Raw genomic sequence first — 21,647 nt, forward strand, 5'->3', positions numbered from 1 at the left:
ATGTGGCACTGAGGGACATGGGGATGGGCATGGCGGGTTGGGGTGGGCTGAGCAGGGTCTGGGTTCAGGGGTGCTTCAGCCCTCCCTGTGACACACCTGGTGCCCCACCTGGTGAGCACCGCTGCAGGGATCCATGTGGCTGTGACAGCGCAACTAGAGCTCGGTGTGATTCGCTAAGCTAAATATCAGGAAGAAAATCAGGACCATATATTTACAACTTCACATGCCATAAAACCTTCTCCCCTCTGTTTTTCATCTGGGGAAAGTTTTGAATTTCCCTGTACTCATTTCCTCTCCGCATTCCGGGCTCTTCTCCCCACTTTGCAGTGATGCTCACTACCCAGATGCCAGCAGCTCATCTGACACAGGGATGTCATCCATGGGGACACCACAGGGCCACCTGCCCCATGGCCATCCCTTATCCATCCCATGGAGCTGTGCTGGGGGCTGCCACTCACCTGAGAGCTGGGAGTGAGATAAGGGGGGTGAGTAGAGAGCTGTGCCTTGCCTTGCCTGCATCATCAGCTCCAAAAACAGCTCATGTCACAAGAGGATACCTGAGCACTGCCTAAGTCCACTTAAAACCTGATATGATCCCATAAACTCTGCCTACCTTAACTCGTATTAAACGGAATTGGCTGAAACTGTGTTGTAACTGAGCTGTAAGTCAGCTCATCTAACTCCTTCCCCATCTCTCCTAAATGGGGGCTTAGGGGAAAAAGAGCCATCAAGGAGCTCGAACCAGTTATAACGGTGTTATGTTGCAGTAGAGAAAATTAAAGTTAAACATTAGGGAAACCTTTGTAACTCTAACTAGAGTTCAGACACAGAACAAGCTGCTCAGGGAGGTTGCTGAATTGCTTTTCCCAGAGACATTCAAGGATAAGGCTAAGTACACCTCTGACAAGGATGGTTTGCCAGCCTGATGCAGGGGATGAAGCGGAACAGGTGAGCTGGTGGCAGTGCCTTCCAGCCGCAGCAGCTCATATTCAGAGTGATCGATGCTGGGCCCCGTGCACCAGAACACCGTAACACACAGCCTCGTTTTAGCATTGCCTTGTTTCTCACAGCATAGCAACGCGCCCTCAGAGCTCTCCCAGTGCTCAGTGACACAGAAACACAGATCAGGCTCTGCAACCATTAAGTGGCCAGTGCTCAGGAGCTCAAGAGGGCTGCAGGAAATATAAAAGCTTGGAATAAAGAAATCCACAGTCAAGTGTGTCTGGGGGAACGTCTGGGATGGGAATGCCTCCAGGAGGACTCTCAACCTCTCCATCCAGAAGGCTGCACTGCTGGGATGGCGGAAGCACAACTCAGCATTCAGAGCAGCCAGAGCTTTCCTCATGAAAGCACTTCAACAAATACACAGCCCATCTGCCTTCCTGTCTCTCCATTTATAAGCTGCAAATACAGAGTGCTGCTGGGGCTGCTTGCTACAGGCGGTGTGTGGAAGCCCTGGGTGCCAGCAGAGGGGCTGCTGGGCACCGAACCCTGATCCGTCTGCATTAGCCCCAAAAAGTCTTTCTGAGGGAGAGGACAGGAAAACAGAGAGCTTCTGGGCATCACAGCAGATTTGGTGGCACTAGGAGGGTTCCCCATCCGGAGACAGAGCTCCAGGGCTGGGGGGGGGGGGGGGTTGGTGGAGGTGATGGAATCCCGGGGCAGCAGATATCTCCCAGTCAACCCTAGCTCATTTGCAAGGCATTACTGAAATGTCAACTGTACATATGTTAGTGTTAAGTCAAGTGGAAGGTATGCTCAAAATGTGATAAAGTAGTTGCTCAAGGAAAGAGGAGGAACATGGGAGATAAGGAGCAGGACCCAGAGCCAGGCTGTGGCTGCAAGTACCTACTGATGGCATGATGGGGGATCTGGCCCAGGGACTCCATGCGGTGTCCTGGGATGAAGTGCCTCATTGCTCTGCTGTTCCTGGCATGGACAGACCCCTCAAAGGGTGCTTTATCCAGGTTCTCCCAGCCTTGCACCACTGGGCAATCCATGCCCTAGGCTCAGGAGCATGGTGTGGGCTCCTCTTCCCCACAGCAGTGCAGAAGCCCTCTCCTTGGATGCATCCCAGTGCTGCAGCTTTGAAATTCTGGGATAGAGGAGAGAAAGATTGGCCCGGCCAGCAGATCTCTCCCAGGACTTCAAAGCCTCTTGGATCCATCCCAAAACAAAATAAGATTTCTTTAATTTTCCAGCAGGATGAGGGGCGACCTCCCTGCCAACCCCTGCCGAGCACTGTGCACAGCCAGCACTGAGCAGCCGCCTGCATCCCTCCCCACAGCCCAGGAGGGGAGAGCACATCGCCTCCTCCCCTGGCTCAGAGCAGGCGCTCAGATGCCGGAAAGATTGGCAGCAGGAAACTGGATTTCTTCTTCATTCCAGCAATTTGATATATACACGTGCAGGCTGACTTCGATTTCAGTAGCTTTGGGCTCCAGAGGTGGGTGTAAAGCCCAACTCCCAGCTGCTGCAGAGGCAGAGAGCGCTTGTGTTTAATGGCTGTCATATTAGCAGTTGCTATTTAATATTTGATGTTTAGTCTGGTTTGTCTGCTTTTCCCTTTAGATTCAGGTCTATTCCAAACAAACAGAGCCAAAACAGGCTTAGGGAGGGATCGGGTTCAAAGATAGACACAAACTGGCTTCAATCTGGGCTGCTCTTTCTTGCCCCACCAGTTGCAGCTTCTGTTGAGCCCTTTGTTCCTGTGCCCAGGAGCTGTGTGTGGGACCCAGAACACTTTGAAGGCTCATGATCCTGGCGGACACCAGGTGCCACCTGCCCTGTCCCACCCTTGGGTGCGTGGTGAGGAATGGGAGATTGGACCCCACCAGCAGCAACAGCCACAGTCCTACAGAAGTACCCCCAGTGTCAGATATTTCCCACAGCTTTTGGAAACCTGTGTTTCCAAAATTTCCTTTAAGAAGGAGAATGAAAAAACCCAACAGAGTGTCACTGGCATCTCCTTCGCAAGGTGTGGAGGTGTAACATTAGTGTGTTTTACAGTTCATGAGCTGCAGACAGCTGGAAAAATAGTTAACGTTCCTGTTTTACGTGCTCTTGCCTGGCGTTCACAGGGAGCAGGTCTCACAGCTGAGCTCTGCCAAAACAGGCAACTGCGGGTATTTAGCTTAGGGATGGGGTTTGGACCACGATGCAATGAGGCCTCGGAGGTTTCTTGGCATAGTGGAAATGACAGAGTGGGTCTGGCCTGAGTAGGCTCAGCCTTAAGGAATAGAGGAATCCAGTGTGTCATGGTTTAGAGTATGGCACGGGAACCAGCAAGGGTAGGAGTACATGTACATGATCCTTGAGGTCCCTTCCAACCCAGGTCATTCTGTGATTCTGTGATTCTGTGATGAGGAGCAAATGCATCGGTTTTAGAGGGCCATGGGCTAGGATAACGACACTGCTTCCTCCCTCCCAGCTGCCCTCAACCTGCAATGCTGTGGGAATGCAATGCTGTGAAATGCAGTGGCTGTTTGCAGACCTGCATTGCCCAACCTCTATACCTTACCCCTGCCTCCCTGGACCTCAGGGGAGGAGCAAAGCATTTAGATTTTCTCTCCTAAATGAAGAACAGGGTAACCCTTTGGTGACCCCAGATGCCTGTGCTGACCTCCTCACCCAGCAGGCCTTCCCAAGCTGTGTTAACCAGCAGCTCCCCAGCCCAGCCAGACACTCAGGAGCCACCAGTGGCCAGGGGAGGATTAGGAGCCAAAGTGTTCCCATTGCTGCAGGGTGAGCATGCAGCAGGGATGTGGTCAAGCAGCCCCTGGCTGTACAACACTCAGCTGCTGCAATCAGCACCATGCTGAATGTTCAGCAAGCATCATCCTCAACCCTCTGGAATGCCAAACCAGCCAGTACTTGGCACTTAGGACAGAGTGGGGAGTGTGGGAAAGTCATGTTTTGTCCAAACCAAGTGCCCTTTGGTGCCAACAAAGAGTGTACAGACCCTAGTGGCACAAGACTCACCCTCTCTCCATGTCCATATGAGATTTATGTACCTGGGCCAATGCCTGCAGCAAAGCAGGATGACAGCTGTGCATGTTGGGTGGCACTCAGAGCAGCTCCATGTGGTCCACGAAGCAGTGATGCTGCGCTCTGCTGTCTGTTCTCCCAAGCTTCCCCAGGAACCAGGCTGGGAGCTCACCCAGCTGAAGTCGGCCTGGTAAAGAAATAAAAACAAAAAGATAAGGGATTTGATCATTCACTCAGCTCAGGCTCACAAAGCAGCTCACTGCTTTTCTACATACAGCAAAGGAGATGGCACATGGGGGTGACTTTAATTGACACCAAGCACGCAGGCAGTGTTCCTCAAGCAGTGCCACAGGATAAACCCACAGTGTGGCAAAGCACTGCAAAGATCCCTATAATGCTTCACAACCTGGTATAACATACAATTTTAACTAGGAAGCAACAGCATGAATCATGGTGCATTTCAAACAAGGAGAGGATATATTTAATTTCCAGTTTATGCCGCCAGTTTTATTTATTTATGATTACGCTCTAGCGTTTAGCTCATGTACAAAGTAATGACTCACTGCTGAGGAAACTACAAGTCATCTTCAGAATGGTACATTTCCTCCATAAGGAAATGAACAAAACAGTAGTTCTCCCAGCCCCATCATCTGAGCATCACAGGGAATGGCTTGACTTTCACATCACAAGATTTCCCTTCCCACATATCTCCTCACTGTGGAAGCCTCCTGTCCTCTGGGTAGGGAACTCCTGTTGTTAATACTGCACCAGGGAGAGCAGCAGCAGGGAAACAGGCTTCTACAGAACATTCCTTACGTAGCATCAGCTGAGTTATCCACACAGGGTAACATGCTGGAGCCAAGCTGAGTGCACACAGGATGGGACACAACTTTTCATTGTGAGAAATAATATCAAAGTGAAGAAAGTAGGTCCAATGCAGCTGGTGAGGCAATGGGATTCACCGAGCCCTCCTCTCTGCCTTGTACACATCACTTCTGCCCTTCAGGAAGAGTCTTCTCACTGCTTTTGCCCTTTACCGGCTGTTTGCAGGGCTCTGAGGAGGCTCACTTGGGAACAGCAGCGTGGGGGCGTTGGGAGCTGTGATGGCATGGGGTGACAGAGGAACACCACCTTGGGGAACATCACCATGAGGAGCAGAGTGCTTTGCTTTGCTCCTACAAGCAAGGGATCCAGCAGCATTGGAGCAGTATCCAACCAGGGCAGGGCGGAGGGCTTGGGAACCCCAAACACAACCATTCCACTGCACACCCAGAGCTGCACCAGGGGCTGCAGGAACGTCCATGTCCCCACCTCACCTTGGCCCATCGTGGGGTCTAAGCCCAAGTCCCGGCACTGTTGCAGACCCGGCAGGCTGCTATTTCAGGCTCATTATCTCAGCACAGCTCCAGGCTTCTTGATAATTCCCTGAATTAGCTGGGCAGCTTTGTTCTCGAGTGTTTGTGTCAGAGAGATTGGACGGCACCTCGGGGAGGGGGTGGGACGGGACGGCGAAGGTGGGGGGAAGGGGACGACAGCACCGCTGCTGCATGTTTACAAGTTCCCAGGCAGGAACTACAACGCTAATTAATTTCTCATTAAGGAAGAAGTTGAAGGATAAAGAAGCATAAAACCAGAGCTCTGGGAGATGCTGCGGAGCCCAAAGACGTGCACACACTGCTTTGCCTTTCATCCGAGAGAGTAAGGTTCTTTCTGTATTGAAAACACCTTGCTGGCTGCTGCTCCCTTTTATCACTAACTTTGCTTTCCCAAAGACCTTGTCTTCTTGCGACGTGGCTCAGAGAAAACGGTGAATCAGCACAGCCTGGGGGCCGGGCAAAAGCAGAGGGTTGCTGCAAAAAGCTCAGCTCCAACCCCAGGGTGACACAGTGGCAGGAACTGCTAGCAGTGGCTCAGGTGCTGTTCAGCATCACCCAGACCTGGCCTTCCTTCCCCACTGCATCACTTGGGAGAGGCTGTAGTGCTGCTCACACCCTACAGAGAGCCAAGAGCAGCCCAGGTGACCCAACTCCTGCTGTGCTTGGACGAACCCTTGCTTGGGTGTGCCCATACCATGGGCATCTCCTGGATGCTGACCCCTGAGCATTCTTCTGCAAGCAGGGTGTAATGCAGAACCACAGGCAAATGGGCTGAGAAATAACTCAGGTAATTTTATTTCCCCTTTCTGTGGCCTTTTTTGCAACTCTCTCACCAGCAGTACAGGATCTCATCTCCTCTCAATATAATCAGAGCCATGGGGTGACCTGAGTCACTCAGCAAGGTGTCATTCTAGATCAGGTTTGTGTCATGCAACAGGTTTTAAGTACTTTGAAAACTGTCCCATTTCACAGTGCCCAACAGACTACGTGCTTTATAAGTTACCTTGTCTCAAACATATTAATTATGTAAACAATATGTTTCATCAAGCAAATAGTGAATGAATGTGAGGAGGCTGGATATGTATTTCCTACCTACATTTCTAAGCACACAAAAGGGGAAATGGGTTTCTTTGCTGAAGGTGGCTGGGGTCTGCAGGGCCATGATGGGTGCAGGGGGACATCGTAACCCACTGCACTGTTGAGACTCTGGCTGCTCATAAGGAAGGAGCAGCATCCTTCTGTGCATCTGTGTGATGAGGAAGGGTGCAGCCAGCAGGGATAAGGAGGGAGGAGGTGCAGCCTTTCTCCTCCCCACCATCCCAGCCCCAAAGCACATACGCAGAGCTCATGAAATGATTTCTCCTCTCATTTATAGAAGGTTTTTCCCAGCTTGGAATTCAGTTAGCTGCAGTTTTCATGCACAAAGTGCCAGAGTTGGCCGGAGTTGGGGAGGTGCAGCCCTCCCTGCTCCCCAGGTGTGGAGGGAAATCACGCAGTTCATTTTTTCTGGCTGCAGAATGCCTTTTCCTTTGCATTCTTCATCCCTCAGGTACTTAATCACCGTGCTTCCTATTCACATGTCTGGTCATTTCACTTGTGTCAGGGCTCCTTAACTAGGAAATATCAAGATGTTTTCACCCTAGAAAGCTGAGAAGCATATAATTAGCCACCCAGGTAATAAATTACCTGCGCTGGCGACAGCCCACTGGGGGAACCTTTATTCTCCATCTCATCCTATTATGCTGAGCCAATTTAGCACATCTGTAGTTGTTTTAAAATAGTAATTTAGATGGAATCATAGCAAGGGGAAGCTTATTAACAACTTAGCTGCCAAGAGAAGGATGGAAAGGACAGTGGATGTGGGCAGGATGAGGCTCATGCAGGGCTGGGGACAGTGCAGAGAGGGGCAGGGAGCTCCCACACTGGCTTAGCACAAAGCTGTGCAAGCCCTTTGGTCAGTGTTTGCCACCAGAGTGCATTCTACAGGTTCCTCCAGGCAGCCTCATAGCACTGCTGAAGGGTGTTGAGCAGAACCAGCCACACTCTGCCAGGCAATGGGTCAGCCCACAGCTGAACCTACCATGTCACGAGCGGGAGCCAAGGAGAGCCACTCTTAAGTGCTCCATCACCAGCAACAGGAGCTCTGCCTGGCAGCAGCTGGGGCTCCCAGTGCTGGCCAACGATGTCAAGTGTGAAGCCCAAGGGCTCCATGACTTGGCACCAGCTGCTGAATAGACAAATAGTGTGTTTTGCCAAATGAGCCTCTCCTCCTTCCTCCCTGCTCATATCCACCACCTGAACACTGCACAGCAGCCTCCTTTGTTGCCGTGGCCAGTGCTGTTCCATTGCCTGCAAGATCATTCCACTCTGGCCAGGAACAAGCCAGCTGTTAGGAAACCTCCTGCCCAACCCCTGCCAAAACCCAACTCCTCCTCCCCATGCTGCTGGTGGGGGCACTGCATGGCTACAGCAAGGCATGAGGAGCACTGGTTGTTCTGTAGCCCAGAATGAAGGGGCTGCTGATGGACTGGGACATGCTGAGCTCTAGGTCTGGTGGTGCTCTGGGAGGCAGTGAGCAACAGCTCATCCAGAAGCAGTGGGATGCATTCCTGACCCTCTCCCAGCTCCCTGACCTCATGCTGCTGGCCCCAGCCCGGCCCCAGTAGGAGAGCCCAGGCACCCGCAGGAGGCTGCAGGCCTGGCTCTCTTCCAGCAGGACAACTAATCCTAGCCTGGCTCCTCACAACAAGGAGCAAAACCCACATGAAAGACACTCTTTTTCCAATTTCCTTCCCTGTCTGGCAGCCTGGAGAGCATATCTACTTCGAATAAAACACCCTGGCATTTCCCCTGCCATCAACCTAACCTCTGCACACTGGGAGCTCAGCTGTGCAGTGACCTGAACTTGGGGCATCAACTCAAGGCCTTACACTGGTTTGCTTTTTTAATTCAAAACCAGTCATTAGAATGATCTTTTTTCGTTGTCTGTTTTCTTTTCTTTCCATAAATAAATAAGGATTTGCAAAATATGTCACCATAGCCCTCTCCAGAGCACTGCTATACACGAGTACAGCAGCAGATTACCATCAGAACAGGTCCCCATGTCACAAAACAGGACTGTGCCCAGGTCAAACCTCAGCCCCCATACAAGGGGCAGCTCCTGGTATGGGGATGCTGCAGCTCGGAGGGAGCTCAAGGGCTCTATGAACGAGTAGCAGATTTGACTAAAAAAGGAAGAGCAAAGCAGATGAAGGGAAGCTGTTCCCTGCGGCTTTATTTTTCCTTTCTTATTTCTTATTTACACAGGTTTTTTGAGCTCCGCTCTCATATTTTTGCTCTTTGCAAATGGAAAAGTGCAACACAACATACCAAAATCCTGACCCTGAATAGCTGTCTGCAATAACCCTCTGCTTCAGTCCCACCAAGCTCACATTCGCTTTATCAGCTCCCAGAAAACCAGGTCAAACTGAGCATCCCCTCTCTGAGCTCCAAAGAGGATATTTCATAGTTCAGAGGCCAGCCAAGGCCCCTCTTCCTCATAATCCTAATGCGATGCATGGCTATGGAACAGGCACAGCCCCCCACAGCCCACCTCACACATCTTAAACCCCAGCACTCCCTTTCTCCCATCCAGATGGCTCAGCACAGGCTGTTGTCAAATTACTGAGCTCTGGAGCTGCTCAATATATCATTTGCCTTATGCTTTCATTGAACGGATCGTTGACCCCACTTCTCCTCATTGTCTTTGATTATCTGAGGACATCCCATTCACTGTCTCAATTATAGTTCCCAAGAGGATTCCAGTCCATTCCACGCATAAAACCAAAGTGAATATTCTCCCATCCCTGCTGAATCACCATCTCTCCACACCCACATTGCACTGAAGGGAATACGGAGCTATGGCTGTGGGTTCAGCCAACTGGATTCAGGAAAGCAGGAGAAGAATCTACTTTACTCAAACATTAGTTAGCAAATCCGATTACTCTCCACTTAATCTATATTATTTAGGCTTAATTGTATTACTGGGGCTGTAATACAGTGAAAATGCAATTATTGTCGGAGAGATTGCAAGAATGGCATCTCCAGGAAGGCAGGAGGAAGGGTGTGTGGCTGAGGCTGATGAGGAGGGAGCTGAATCTACCCTGTGCTGAGACAAGGGCTTTTCTCCTTCAGGAATCCCAGCTTCTCTTCTAAGCCAGGTTGGAGCTGATGAGCAGAGGGCTTCTCCTGGACACCTGACTGCAGAAGGGAGCAGAGCAGGACAGGGCTCCCCTTGCCCAGAGGCTTACCCATAAACCATGCTGCCCGTAACCATCCGACTGTCTTGCAACCTGCCAGGGCCATGGGATGCACCAGCACTCTTTCATGCAGTTTTGCATGTACCTTTGGTTTTGGCATCCCAAGCAGCATCACACAGCCCCTCATGGCAGCACAGCCATTACCACAGCACTCCAAGGCTGTATTCCCCTCTTACTCTCATTAGGGAGTGGCAAATTCCACTCAGCATGAGCAAAAAAAGCCTTCTTTCTAGGAGCAGCCCAGATTTGCCATGGGAAGGGGCCTGGCCACCAGCCCAAGTCAGTGCTGTGGCAGCACCTGTGAGACTGCTGCTGCCAGGGGAGAATTTCTGCTTCAGAAGTTTAAAGACAAGACTCCAAATAATTAAAATCCCTTCTGCAATGCCATTAAATATAAATACAAATGGTGTTAATAACTCTGGTTACTACAAGAGCATTCCCAAGCACCCTCTAATTGTCTAATTAAATCACTAAGGGCTTAGGTTAGTGACAAGGTAATCCTTAATGGTGCCTTGCTTGTACATTTATATAAGGTACAGTACAAGATTGTTGTTTATCTAATTAATCCCCAAGGTCAGATTCAGAGCTGGTGTGCAAGGTAATGTAATTTAGGTCCCTTGTATTTTGTCAGGCTTGCTCAGACCTACTTACACCCAATGGCTGCACAGAAGGAGGCAAAGCAACTCAGCAGGCATGTCAAGGAGAAGGAAAGCAGACCAACACCATGCAGGTGGAGGCGGCACCTGCATTGCCCCACTCTCATCCAGGTGCTCCCCTTTTCCCACTTGTCACAGTTCTTGCACTGGACAATGTTGGGTTGGTGCAAGGGGATTGAGGAGCAGCACCTGAGATGCATATTCTAAGCCAAAGGAGGGGTTGAGGAGTCACAGGCCCAGCTTGAGAGTGGTGGGACCTTATGCATTGATGCGATTTGGATTGGATATTAGGAAAACTTTCTCCTCAAGAAGAGTGGTAACGCACTGGATCAGGCTGCCCAGGGAACTAGTGGACTTCTCCAAGAAAAGGGAAGATGCAGCAATTAGGAACACAGTTAGGTGGGTGTGGTGGGAATAGGTTGGCAATTGAACTCAAGTCCAATGACCTTGGAGGTCTTTTCCAATCTTAACAATGCTATGATTATATTGACAGTGTACCATGTTTGCTCCTTTTTTGCCACTGTCTGGTACAGATGAAAATCCTCCATCCAGCAGGGGAGGTTAGAGCAGGAGCAGATGTGTTCTTGCAGCTGGGGGGGCTGAAGCCCCTCTTCCCCACCTCCCTCACAGCTTTGAAGCCTACCAGCTCCCATTGCTCCTTCTGCAAACACCCTCTCTTGTCAACTAAAGAGAGGCCTTAATGCCACTCACAACAAGCATAAAAGGAAAGAGGGAAAAAAAAGCAACTTTTCTTCTATTTCCCTCTCTTTGAAATTATGAGCTACCCCCTCCCTGCTTCTAATATAGGATCAGCCAACTCTGATGGCTTCGGATAGTAACCGCTCGGTCTGAATTCCTGGGCAGGCTGTCAAGTTGTCACAGCCCGACCATGTGCAGCCAGTGGATGGTGCTCCATTGTCCACAAATCAGGAACAGATGTGAACATCCTGACAGCCACAGGCTCCCGCGGCAGCCTGCCTCAGAGGAAATAAAAGAGCAGCCGAGCTCCCAGCGATGCGGCGACTGCTTCCCCCCTTCCCGCCCCATTTCTCACAATGAAATATGCAAAATATTCAGAACAATGGGCAAGTTATGAATAAAGATGTGCAGCTGGGCAAATAATAACCCCTTCCCAATTGATGCCAGCCTTGACCCCCAAATCATCCCCAAACCACGCTGGCAGTGCAGCTAGAAAAATTCCCCCCTGCAAAAGGAAAGGGATGCTCCTTCATCTTCATACCCCTGTGAGCTCTGGGAACCCCTGAGGCTGTGTTCCCAACCACCAATGCCAGCACAGCCCCAGTCCCAACATCTCCAAGAGCTAGGAGAAAAGCAAGCAGAGAGCACAGCCCTAAGTCCTGCATGGACACCTCTGTGCCTGCAGCTCAAGCGCTGCCACAGCCCATCCTGCCCGAGAGCCACGGTGCCAATGTTGCGTCTCCATTTCCATGGTCAGGGTGTGTAATTGCCTCTCACATTCCTGGGTTCTCTGCTTTCTTTTCATTTGCACCACTTTAAATTAGTATTCACTCTGCTGGAATCCGTAGCAATGTAAACAGTCCCTTTGCAAGAAGAGGGCTGGCCTTAAAATCTTCGACTGGTATCTCTTAGCGGGACGCGTAAAGCAGAGAGCAGATTTCTGCTTATATTTGTTGCATTTCAAACAGAAGCAAATGTTTATAGCCGAGCTGTAAACCATGATAATGTGGGACAGATACTTTACAGAAGCCACAGTTGTAGACAGAGGGAAAGAAAGGAGAACTCGTGGCTTCGCTGGGAAGTCTGGCTGTGCCCGCAGCCCTGCTCCTGCCTCAGACACATTCACGGAGCATCATTCACATCCCACACATTTATAAAATTACACACGCACTGAAGTCATGCACCAGCAAAAAATGCACGTCCACTGAGTCACAGTCCTGTGAAATTTAATTTGCATTTGGCCCCGCATTGATGCAATTTCATACATTCATGGTTGGACACCCCAGCAGCACAAGAGCCAGTGGCACAGCCCTGTGTCTCGCTTAGGAGGAGCCTGGAACTGGGTACATGCTGCTCCTGTACTACCCATCAGGTCCTGAGCCATGGGGAGATGCTGAGAGCTCCCTGCCACCCTATGGAGTGGGGAGCACATCCACAGGAGGAAGGCACAATCCTTCAGGAGCACACCGGAGCTCTGAGCGATCCGATCCAGATCCCCACACCCATCCCTGACAAACAGCCTCGGTGACCCAAGAATGTTATCTTAGCAAATCAAAAACGTAAACATTTAGGTTCAGGACTGTGCTGAACGGATTTGAAAATGAGTTATGGTAAGGACCCAGCAAGGAGTCTGAGTTTGGTTTGGCAGTTGCCTCCTTTGCCTGGAACCTGCTTTTCAAGATTAAATATGATACTCTGCAACACATCCAAAATGTCAATTACTCCAAGTCTCTCAGGTTTGCAATTACAGAATGCAAGTAATGTTCAGCATTTTATGAAACTGCTTTTTTTGGCATGGACTATCTTTCTCTTATTGTAAAAAATAACTTTCAAATCAAAGCCTTAAATCAAGGCAAATTCACTAGAAGGGGATGCTGGGCTGCAAACCCCTATAACACTGTAACTGGAAGGGGCTGAGAGAGGCTGTTTCTACTGGGGGAAGGAAAGAGAGCATCAAGTGGTAAATCAGGGAGTAGGAATGTGGAACCATCCTGGTCGGGGAACGCCTAATCCCACTATTGCAGAGTTAAATCCCACAACCACTTGTTATACCCCCTGCGGGACGGGGAAGAGAGCCTCCAGAAAACACCTCTCCCATCGCCCTGGAATTCAAGAAGTACTGTCATGTCTCATGTGCTTGTTGCAGCAGCAGCTGCAGGCAATTTCTTTCAGGCTTTTCCAAGCTTTAGGTCTCCACTGCCAAAATCCCTCTGCCCTCTTTCTCCCCCTGCAATGAGCTCAGGAATGCTGACGGAGCCCTCGCAGCACTGAGCTGGGCAGAAAATGTGTTGGTGAAAGGCCGCATCCTTCAAGAGTTTCGCATCCCTGTGAAGCTCAGGCCCCACATTGTGCTCGTGCTGCATAGGAAAGGTGAAGCTACAGGCCAAACACAGGGAGAGCATCCAGATCCAAGTGGGTGAGGCTGATGGGCAGGGCATCACCTTCCTTCTGCTGGGATTTCAGCTTCCTGGCCTTTCCAGTCTGTCAGATCCTTCAAGGTGAGGGGAAAATCTGAGCACTGGAGCTTTAAAGGCACTTTGTTTGGTGCCACTCTGGACAGACAAGCCAGCAGACCTGTAGAACCTGTGCATCAGGAGGCACCTGGCCAGATGACAGCCTCACCGGGCTGTTAATGCATGCAGATGCTGACAGCCACCCACTCCCAGCAGCACAGCCAGATTCCTGGCCAGCAAGAGCCCTGCTGCTCTGGTTTCACTCCTATTGACAATCCCATGCAGGCCAATGACGCCTGGTTATGGTGCAGAACTAAGCCAGGTGGCTCCATGTCGGGCTGGGTGCAGCTCTGGGATAAGCACATTTCTATCTGTGCATACATTTCACTCTTACTGATGAGGAAACAGGATAGCCGTAGAGCTGTGATCTCACTTCTCTGAAGGTTCCAGGCCCGCTTTGACTATGGGATGCCCAGCAGCAGCACTGCTGTCCCCAGTGCAATCCCCAGTGCAATCCCCTGTGCCAGCTACGCACCAATCACAGCAGTGCTCCCACACTGTGTTGGGCAGCACCAGCAGCTCCAAGCGTTCCGCCAGCCCACAACTCCAGAGCTGCCATCTCAATGCTCTCTACAGCCCAGAAATCATTTACTGTGGGGTAAGGGAGAGGCAGCTCATCTGGCAGGAGCCAGGAGCTGAATGAGGGCTGATGCTGGCCAAGGAGTCTTTAAATTCTACCGCTGGGCACAGGAGCACCACTCCTCTGGACCCTGCTGTGGGCTTGGGCCCCTTTTGGATGTTGTTCCTGGAGACGCAGGTGCACAGCATTAAGAGATCATTTCCTGTTTGCACCGCAGCTCCGGGGGATGGATTTACCACTGCCCTCCTTTACTCTCCATCTCCCTCTAGGATCTCACTGCAGCACCCAGCACTGCTCAGGGCCAGCCACTGCACCCGACAGCAGCTCCCAGAGGGGACAGACTGCTCTCGCAGCAGATAAGGAGCTGAGGGAAAGTCAGGAAATGCAAAAGGCAGAACAAGCTGGAGGAGGGAGATACAAGCTGGAAAACAGGCCATAGTTCTCCCTCAGCTGAAAAGAGTTTAATTGCCAATCACACGAGGGTGATCTGTAAAACTGGCCTGAAGTGGGGAGTTCATTCAAAACACATGCAGGGGCTGCTGAAATTGCCAATGGAAGTGCAATTAAGCACAGAAGCTGGGGAATGGGATCTGCTGGAGCCAATACAGATGGCCCCGCATTACCAATGTTCAGAATACAAAACTCCTGATTGCCCAAGTTGATGGAAAGGGAGAGATTTGCCCTCTTTTTCCTCTTTTTTTTCTCCCTGCCTAGATCTCCACAAATCTTTTGGAACAAACCAGGCCATACTGAATACTTTGGCTATAAAACTTTTGTCAGCAGCTGGGAGCTGGGCATTTCAGCTGGTACATGTGTGTAAAATGGACAAGCATTGGTTATTCCAAAAAGAAGAGATGCAAAAGAGATTAAACTTGATCTTCCTCTGCCAACACAGTCACAACCATGGAGCTCTCCTCTATCCCTCTGCACTCCAACCCATACCCCACCTCACTGTCTTTCTAAGACCTATTTCATAATGAGCCAGGCTTGAATGCTTCGGACAGGTCATTCATCTGCAATTCCACACTGCAAAAGCAGTAAGGATTAATAATATCTGATTAAGAAAAAACGAGCAGTATAATAAAAACAGATAGTATCTGTCATTTAGATCACATTCTAATTTAGGGCAAAGGTTAAAAGCTTGATGACAAGAAATACCGCACAAAGAGATGACATTTGTTTCAATACAATCTCACTGGAGGGCTGTGAGCGATGTGTGCTAAAGGAGGAAGGAAGGTGTCACTCTGAGCTCCCATTTCTCATAAGGACACCTAGGGGATGCTAAGCCCCAGAATGTCCCCTGGGATTGAAGGGACTCCATTGCTGGTCTCCATTGGAGTAGCATTCAGCACAGCTGCCCCCCCAGGACAGGATGATGTGCTGCTACATCACTGTACTCAGAGACAGGACCATGCCCTGCATGGAGCCAGAGCCCTGTTTCCCTTCTGGAAGTGTTGTATTCTTGTCTGCTCAGTCTCCATCAACAGAGCTGCAGGTCTTAATGGCAAAACAAGTTATGCTCAAAGGAAATTGAAACCCTGGCTAAAAAGCAGTGTTATCTCAGTGAAGAGCATCCGCCAGCAAGGCACACAGCAGCATCTGACACCAAGGAGATCTCCCTAGTGCTGCCTTTCTCCTCAGCCAGGACATCGTGCTTCTAGGATGGGTGGCCTGGCAGCCCCAGGACGAGCCTGACCTGAGGTCATTTCCAAGGAATTGTTTGCTGCTCGGACTTGGGGCTGCCACTGTCTTACAGCCCTTCAGAGTGTTATCTCTCTTTAAGCAGAGGACTCACACCCAATACAAAGAGACCTGGCATCTCCAGATGCCATCATAGGGTAGAGAGTGACCAGGCGGCACAGGCTGTGTAACACTATAATGTGATAGAAAGCACTGCAGTAATAGCAGGGTGGCTAAGCCCTAGGCTGCAGCACAAGGATAAACCCAAACACAGCAACCACAAACACAGAAACAAAAGAAAAACATCTGCTTTCCTTTGGAAGACCTCTAGTAGGCAGGGATCTCCAGCAAGATACCCTCACTTCCACTACCAACCCATAAACAAGGGCTGGGAAGGGGTGGATCTTGACTCTATTCCTTCCATCAGTCAGGTAAACTGCATGCACCTGAGCTCCCCTGGGCTGACCCTGCCTTCCCACCAGGTGCTCCATCACTGCTTCAAGCTGTGATTTAGCATTTCCTCTACAGGCTGCTTCCTGCCTCTGGGGAAAGACAACATTGGCACTCTGCAGTCCTGGCCAGGAGAGAGCAGCTGTAGCTCTCACAGCCCCCACCCAAAGGATCAAGAGCCCCTAGACACCTAATGAATGCTTGTCTGCGTGCACAGGGCTCACAGTGAGCAAGACAACCCCACTGCCCACACCCCTTGGCACTGCCTTTGTGTGGAATGCACCCTGCTACCCTCCAAGGGCTGCCAGGAGCCATCAGCTACAGCTTGTGCTTCTCATGCACTCCCCATGGGAGGGAGCTGGGGATGGAGCAGAAAGCTCTCTGAGTAGGGCTGGGGGCTGTTTTCTGTATAGGTGTTGCTGTGTTTATAGTGGGCTGGAGAGGGTCTATTAAAATGGGGCCATCATCTGCTCTTTAAGCATGTAATTACCAGAGAAGATACTGATAGAGTGAGAGGAGCTTAAGGGGAGGCTGCAGCGATCCAAAGGCTGGAGGAATTCATACAGAAGTGTTTTAAGAGCAGCATCTGCCTGCTTCAGGCAAGCAGCAGCTGAGAGAAAGGATGACAGCACCCTGCAAACAGCCCGAGTGCATAACCACTGCAGGGGAAGAAGGCTGCTACGTGCTACTAAGAGCGAGGAGACCGCTCTTACTAAAAGGGAACTTTGGCTGAATATTGTTCAGCCTCCTGACACGCTGGTATCAGGCACTCATGGAAAGCCCATGGGAGGTGAGAGCCTGGAAGTGCCATTTAAAACAAGAAATCAAACTGAAGGGAAGCTGTCGCACATCTGAATTAAAGAAACCCACAGTGCAATCTCCCATATAGCAAAGCTGCCCAAACCCACCCTCCCAACTGTGCTCTGCTTTGCAGCACCGCCTCATCGCTCCCAGCGCCGTTAAGCGCAGCCACCAGTGCTGATACAGCACAGCTGATGGCACCAAGGAGAGATTCAGGGCTATTTAGGACCCTATTAGGTAAGTACAGTGAAAACAGGCAGTCATAACCAGGTAATAAAAGAAGCATCAAATTATTTTTATAGTTAGAGCTACCAGAAACTTCCTGCCCATCCCAGTGCAGGAATTGTTCCCTGATGGTGAAAAGATTATTTGGAGGAGGAACAGCTGCTCTCTTTCACACTGTTAATTACAAAGATGGGCTAAGAATTAATCAGGTAAAGAGAGGCATGCAAAAAACCAATCAAGATAAGGGACAAATTTAGTGGTTCCTTAAAATAAGTTAATTAGCTATTTAAACTTGTCAGAGGCCCAACATACACATACTCACAGCTTCCAAGAGCGTGAACATACAGCTCATTTCCTACCCCTGTGTAAGAGCATGGGAGGGGTTTGCATGGAAGCTGAGCCGGGGAGGACTCATGGGAAAACTGTGGGGCAGGAGCCGGGTGCCCACTTAGCACCTACTCTACAGAAAAAGGCGGGGGGAGGTGTAGGGCCAGGCAGGGCTGTGATGCTTGTAGGTCCCTCCCACCCTCATGCACTGCCAGCTGCGGTGTGAGAGCTGCTCTTCCCCAGCCAAAGCTCCAGGAAGCCAAGCAAAATCTCAGTCATCGGAAGCACAGAACCAAACCCCATCGAGCTGGCAGGCGAGCTGTGAGCTGCTGGGCTCGGAGATGGGGTTGATAAGATCCCTGGGAGGCGCTGCAAGATGGGGAGTCTGCGTGCCAAACACAGCCAATTAATGTCAGCCCTTTTCCATGCCAACCAATTAAGTTGTGTATACTTGTCACCAGCAATTGAGAAGGGGGTGGAGGGCAGAGAGGACATAATTCCAAAAGAGCCTTGAAGATATAAAACCTGCTTAATTTACAGAGGGCAGGGTGAGGGTGTAGACACCCTGCGCTAGTCCAAATGGGACCTGATTAATGTCTTTGTTAATTCAGGAACCACTTGGCTCTCGTGACCTGGGGAGGCTTCATTTAGCAGAAACCAGGCTGGCATGGGAAGCAAAGAGCAGCTTAACAATGTAAGAAGCAACAGATGGGGTCTCCAGCCGCTTTGCCAAGCACCAAAACTGTTTTCTGAGTGCTTTCTCTTCAACCTCCTCCAAATTGGAGAGGAGCACAGAGCAATAATCACAACCATAAAAGTGTGGGGCTCACCCACCGAGCAGCAGCCAAGAGTTGTACCGGCCAGGGAAGCAAAACTGTAGGAGCAAGGGCTGGTGCTGAGCAACCCGAGCCCTGGTCCTCACATTGGCAGCACAGAGTGAAGAATGGTAGCAGGGTAAGCCAGAAGGAGCACCCTGCTCCAGCACCAGCCAATGCTTTTATCAGGCAGGGTGAGCTGAGGCAGCAATAAAATACTGAACAAAGCAAGCCTGCCTGGCTCTGGAGCTTTTTAATAAAGAAACAGTAGAAAACAAATAGCAGAACAGCCCCACTCACTCTTGCCAAAGGGTTTCAGGTGCTGCACCTGGCAGAGGAAAGCACTCAGACACAGTCGTGTCTCCTCAGAGCCAACACTGTGAGGAGGGAGAGGGGAGAGGTGTCCTTGCATACACCATATGTCAGCGTGTAGATGCTAAAATGAAATACTAACATAGTCTTTTCATTTAAGAATAATCACTTATTTTTGCCACTTAAGAAATAACTATGTTTCTACAGATCCTGTTGTGCTGTTTCCCCTGGAATCCTTAGCTTGTAACAACTAAATGCGAGCAAGGACTGCTGACCATCTCCTCCCTTTTTTGTTTGCATTTCTGAAGGTATGTACATTAGAAACAGGAGATATTTATTGCAATTTCTTGCAAAGCCTTCATAAAGCACCATGTAGCCCGAGGAGCACAATAACAAAGGCAGTGTTCAAAGTCAAGTCAGAGTCTCGCCTCTATTTGAGCAGTGCTTTTTTCACCTTTTCATACAATTGCTCCAGGACAGACAGAACAATGCCTGACATTTCCGAAGCTGCCATCAGGTCCCTTTAAAAGCCTGGCGTGCACAAAGCACTTGCAGATCCCCCAACCTAAGCCAAGTCTGAAGACCAAGAGAAAAATGAAATTCTCCTTCCCCCCTCTATACAATAGGCTCTGGAGGGCCAAGTTTTCCCCCAAGCAATGTGATGCAGCAGGAACTATGACCTCACCACAGTGATGCTCACCTCCACCAGCCTGATTTTGGAGCAGTTCCTGGTACATACTGCTGGGTTCTGCCAGGAGCTCAGCTCCAACAAGCTGTCCTGGGTCAAATCCCACAGGCAGCCCCAGCACCACCGGGATCCACAGGTGCCCCTCCGCACCCAAACACACTTTTCAGCCCCAGAATGCAGTCTGCTCTTTGCCTCCCCCCTCCACAAACGCAGCCCCGTGACCCACGGGGCCCTTTTGCATTTCCAAGCTTTGGAAAAAGTGACAGGCAGCAGCTGCCTCCTCTGGATGCACTAAAAGCAGGGAGTGCCATTACTTAATCTGAAGTGAGATGTGGGTTTAAAGCAACAGCAGAAGCACAGGGCTGCCTGATGCACTCCCTGTAAAAGGCTTCATCTGGGCCAGCTCAGTGGGAGATAAAGCAGCTGTGGAAGAGGCTGTGGTGTCGGCAGGGAGTGAGGAATGGGCTGCCTGTCCCACTCTGCCTGTAATTGATGAGCAGCAGCTCCTGGCAGAGATGCCCTCCCTGTGAGTTACAGACTTAACAGCAGATTTACATGCAGCCCAGATGGGCGCACCGACGCAGACATACCTGGCAAGAGATTCACAGCAGGGAACAGTGGGAACACATCACCAAGACCCACAAATGAATTTCTGTTCTCTAAGCGTTGCCTGCTCCATCATGAATGGCTTATTAAAGAAGTCCGTGGTGTTTCTCTCCACACATAAAGTAGTTTATTATGAGTGATTTATTAAACTGCTCTAACTTGTCAGCAGCCACTTGAAACGTTCACTTTCTTTTTATTTCCCCCCCTTCAGGTTTGCAAATGTCTTTATAAACAGTGGAATAAATAGATCCCCAACACTTCTGTCTGACAGCCACATATCAAAAACCCAATCAACATCAGCCCAGTTTAGGAGCTAGGTGAGACTGAGCCCTCCCCACTTAGAAACAGCCCCACATGTGGGGGTGAAGCGATGAGAGCAGACTTCCAAACCAAAGATGCATTTTGTGCTTTCATACAGGAAGTTAGGCTTGATAGCTCCTAATTCCTCCCCGTTGCGGCTTGTTGGTGGGTGCTGCATCCCCAGGTGAGGTGAGTGGTACCACTGCAGGGCTCCCACACCCTCCAGCCAAGGTGCTCAGACAGACCCTGCTGTCTTTCTAATAATCCTCAGAGCTAATGGAGTTCAGATGCTCTCAGCTCAGCTCCTGCCAGACAAATCTCTTCTCAGGACAGGACCCCTTTCTATCATTAGCCTTACCAGTCTCAGATCATCAGCCTTAATTTATTTGGTGCAGGATCGCTGCTATTTTAATGGTTTGCCGAGCTGAAATTCCACTCGCTCCCTCCAGAAGGTTTTCCATGTGACACAACAGTCGAGTGCCGTTTCCACAGCCCACAGCCCCGACCAGATGCTGCTCTGAGCACAGCACACACTGAGGGCCGCGCACTCCCCCAGCCCAGAGAAACCCTTGAACAAAACGCATCACCACCAGGAGCTCCCCACGCTTCAGAGGGGTTCCCAGCCCAGCCCAGCCCAGCCCCGGGCACGTAGTGCTCTCCCATCCATCCTCCTGCTGGGCTAATTGAGCTCCGAGCTGCAAACCATATGCTCTGGATGCGCCTCCCTCCTCACGCTCTGTCTGCTGCTCAAGTCCAGGGAGATTCTCTGGAAGAAGCCACTTTTAATTTGTAATCTGATTAAGCCATTAGAGGCGAATAGAGCAGTAACTAACACAAATTGTCGATCGTTTCCATCAGTAAATCCCCCCAATTAATCCTGAGATTAACCCTGATTACACGCAGTAATGGTGATCAATGCACCCTAATAGGGTAAATCCGCCCACTCCACTTTCTCCCACATCCCAGAATGATCAATTTTAAATCAGCGTGATTTATCCGGCGGGATGGGATGGGGCCGGGCGAGGGGATGGGCACCGCCTGCATCTCCTGAAACAATCAGAGCAGAGCTACCTCATTAAGTTAACTGCCTCCCCCGGGGAAAGGCAGCCCAACTCGGAAATGCGGAGAAACAAAGAGCGGGGGAACGCGGAGGGCAGTTGGGAATGCCGGTATTTCATCTGCCGTGCGCCCGCCCGTCTGAATCCTCCCGGCGCTGAAAAGCGGCTGCGAGGTGCTGAGACCAAACGGCACAGAGCGCGGCTGCACTTCTCAGGGATTCCTCCGTCAAAGCCAACAAGTCGGGCTGCGGAAGAGCTGAAAGGAAAAAGCCTTCC

The 21,647-nt window shown here is 50.5% G+C and overlaps 1 protein-coding gene across 3 annotated transcripts in view; it reads right to left on the reverse strand.

Moving 5' to 3' along the window:
• LOC107312652 (uncharacterized) overlaps positions 1-21,647 on the reverse strand; it is a 35,193-nt gene that overhangs the window by 8,907 nt on the left and 4,639 nt on the right. Inside the window, exons 1-2 of one of the 3 annotated variants that reach the window (XM_085544413.1) lie at positions 17,588-17,736; positions 3,982-4,174 (exon numbers count right to left, since the gene is read on the reverse strand). In XM_085544413.1, the coding sequence (XP_085400539.1) occupies positions 3,982-4,174; positions 17,588-17,617 (223 nt within the window). In that variant the 5' untranslated portion in view covers positions 17,618-17,736. Of the gene's footprint in view, positions 1-3,981; positions 4,175-17,587; positions 17,737-21,647 lie in introns of those variants that run through there. The other 2 variants (XR_004307149.2, XM_085544412.1) reach the window with 2 other exon arrangements.

The sequence above is a fragment of the Coturnix japonica genome, chromosome 4 (genome assembly GCF_054131305.1).
Source record: "Coturnix japonica strain WE chromosome 4, WE-NBRP24, whole genome shotgun sequence".
Taxonomy (NCBI): domain Eukaryota; kingdom Metazoa; phylum Chordata; class Aves; order Galliformes; family Phasianidae; genus Coturnix; species Coturnix japonica.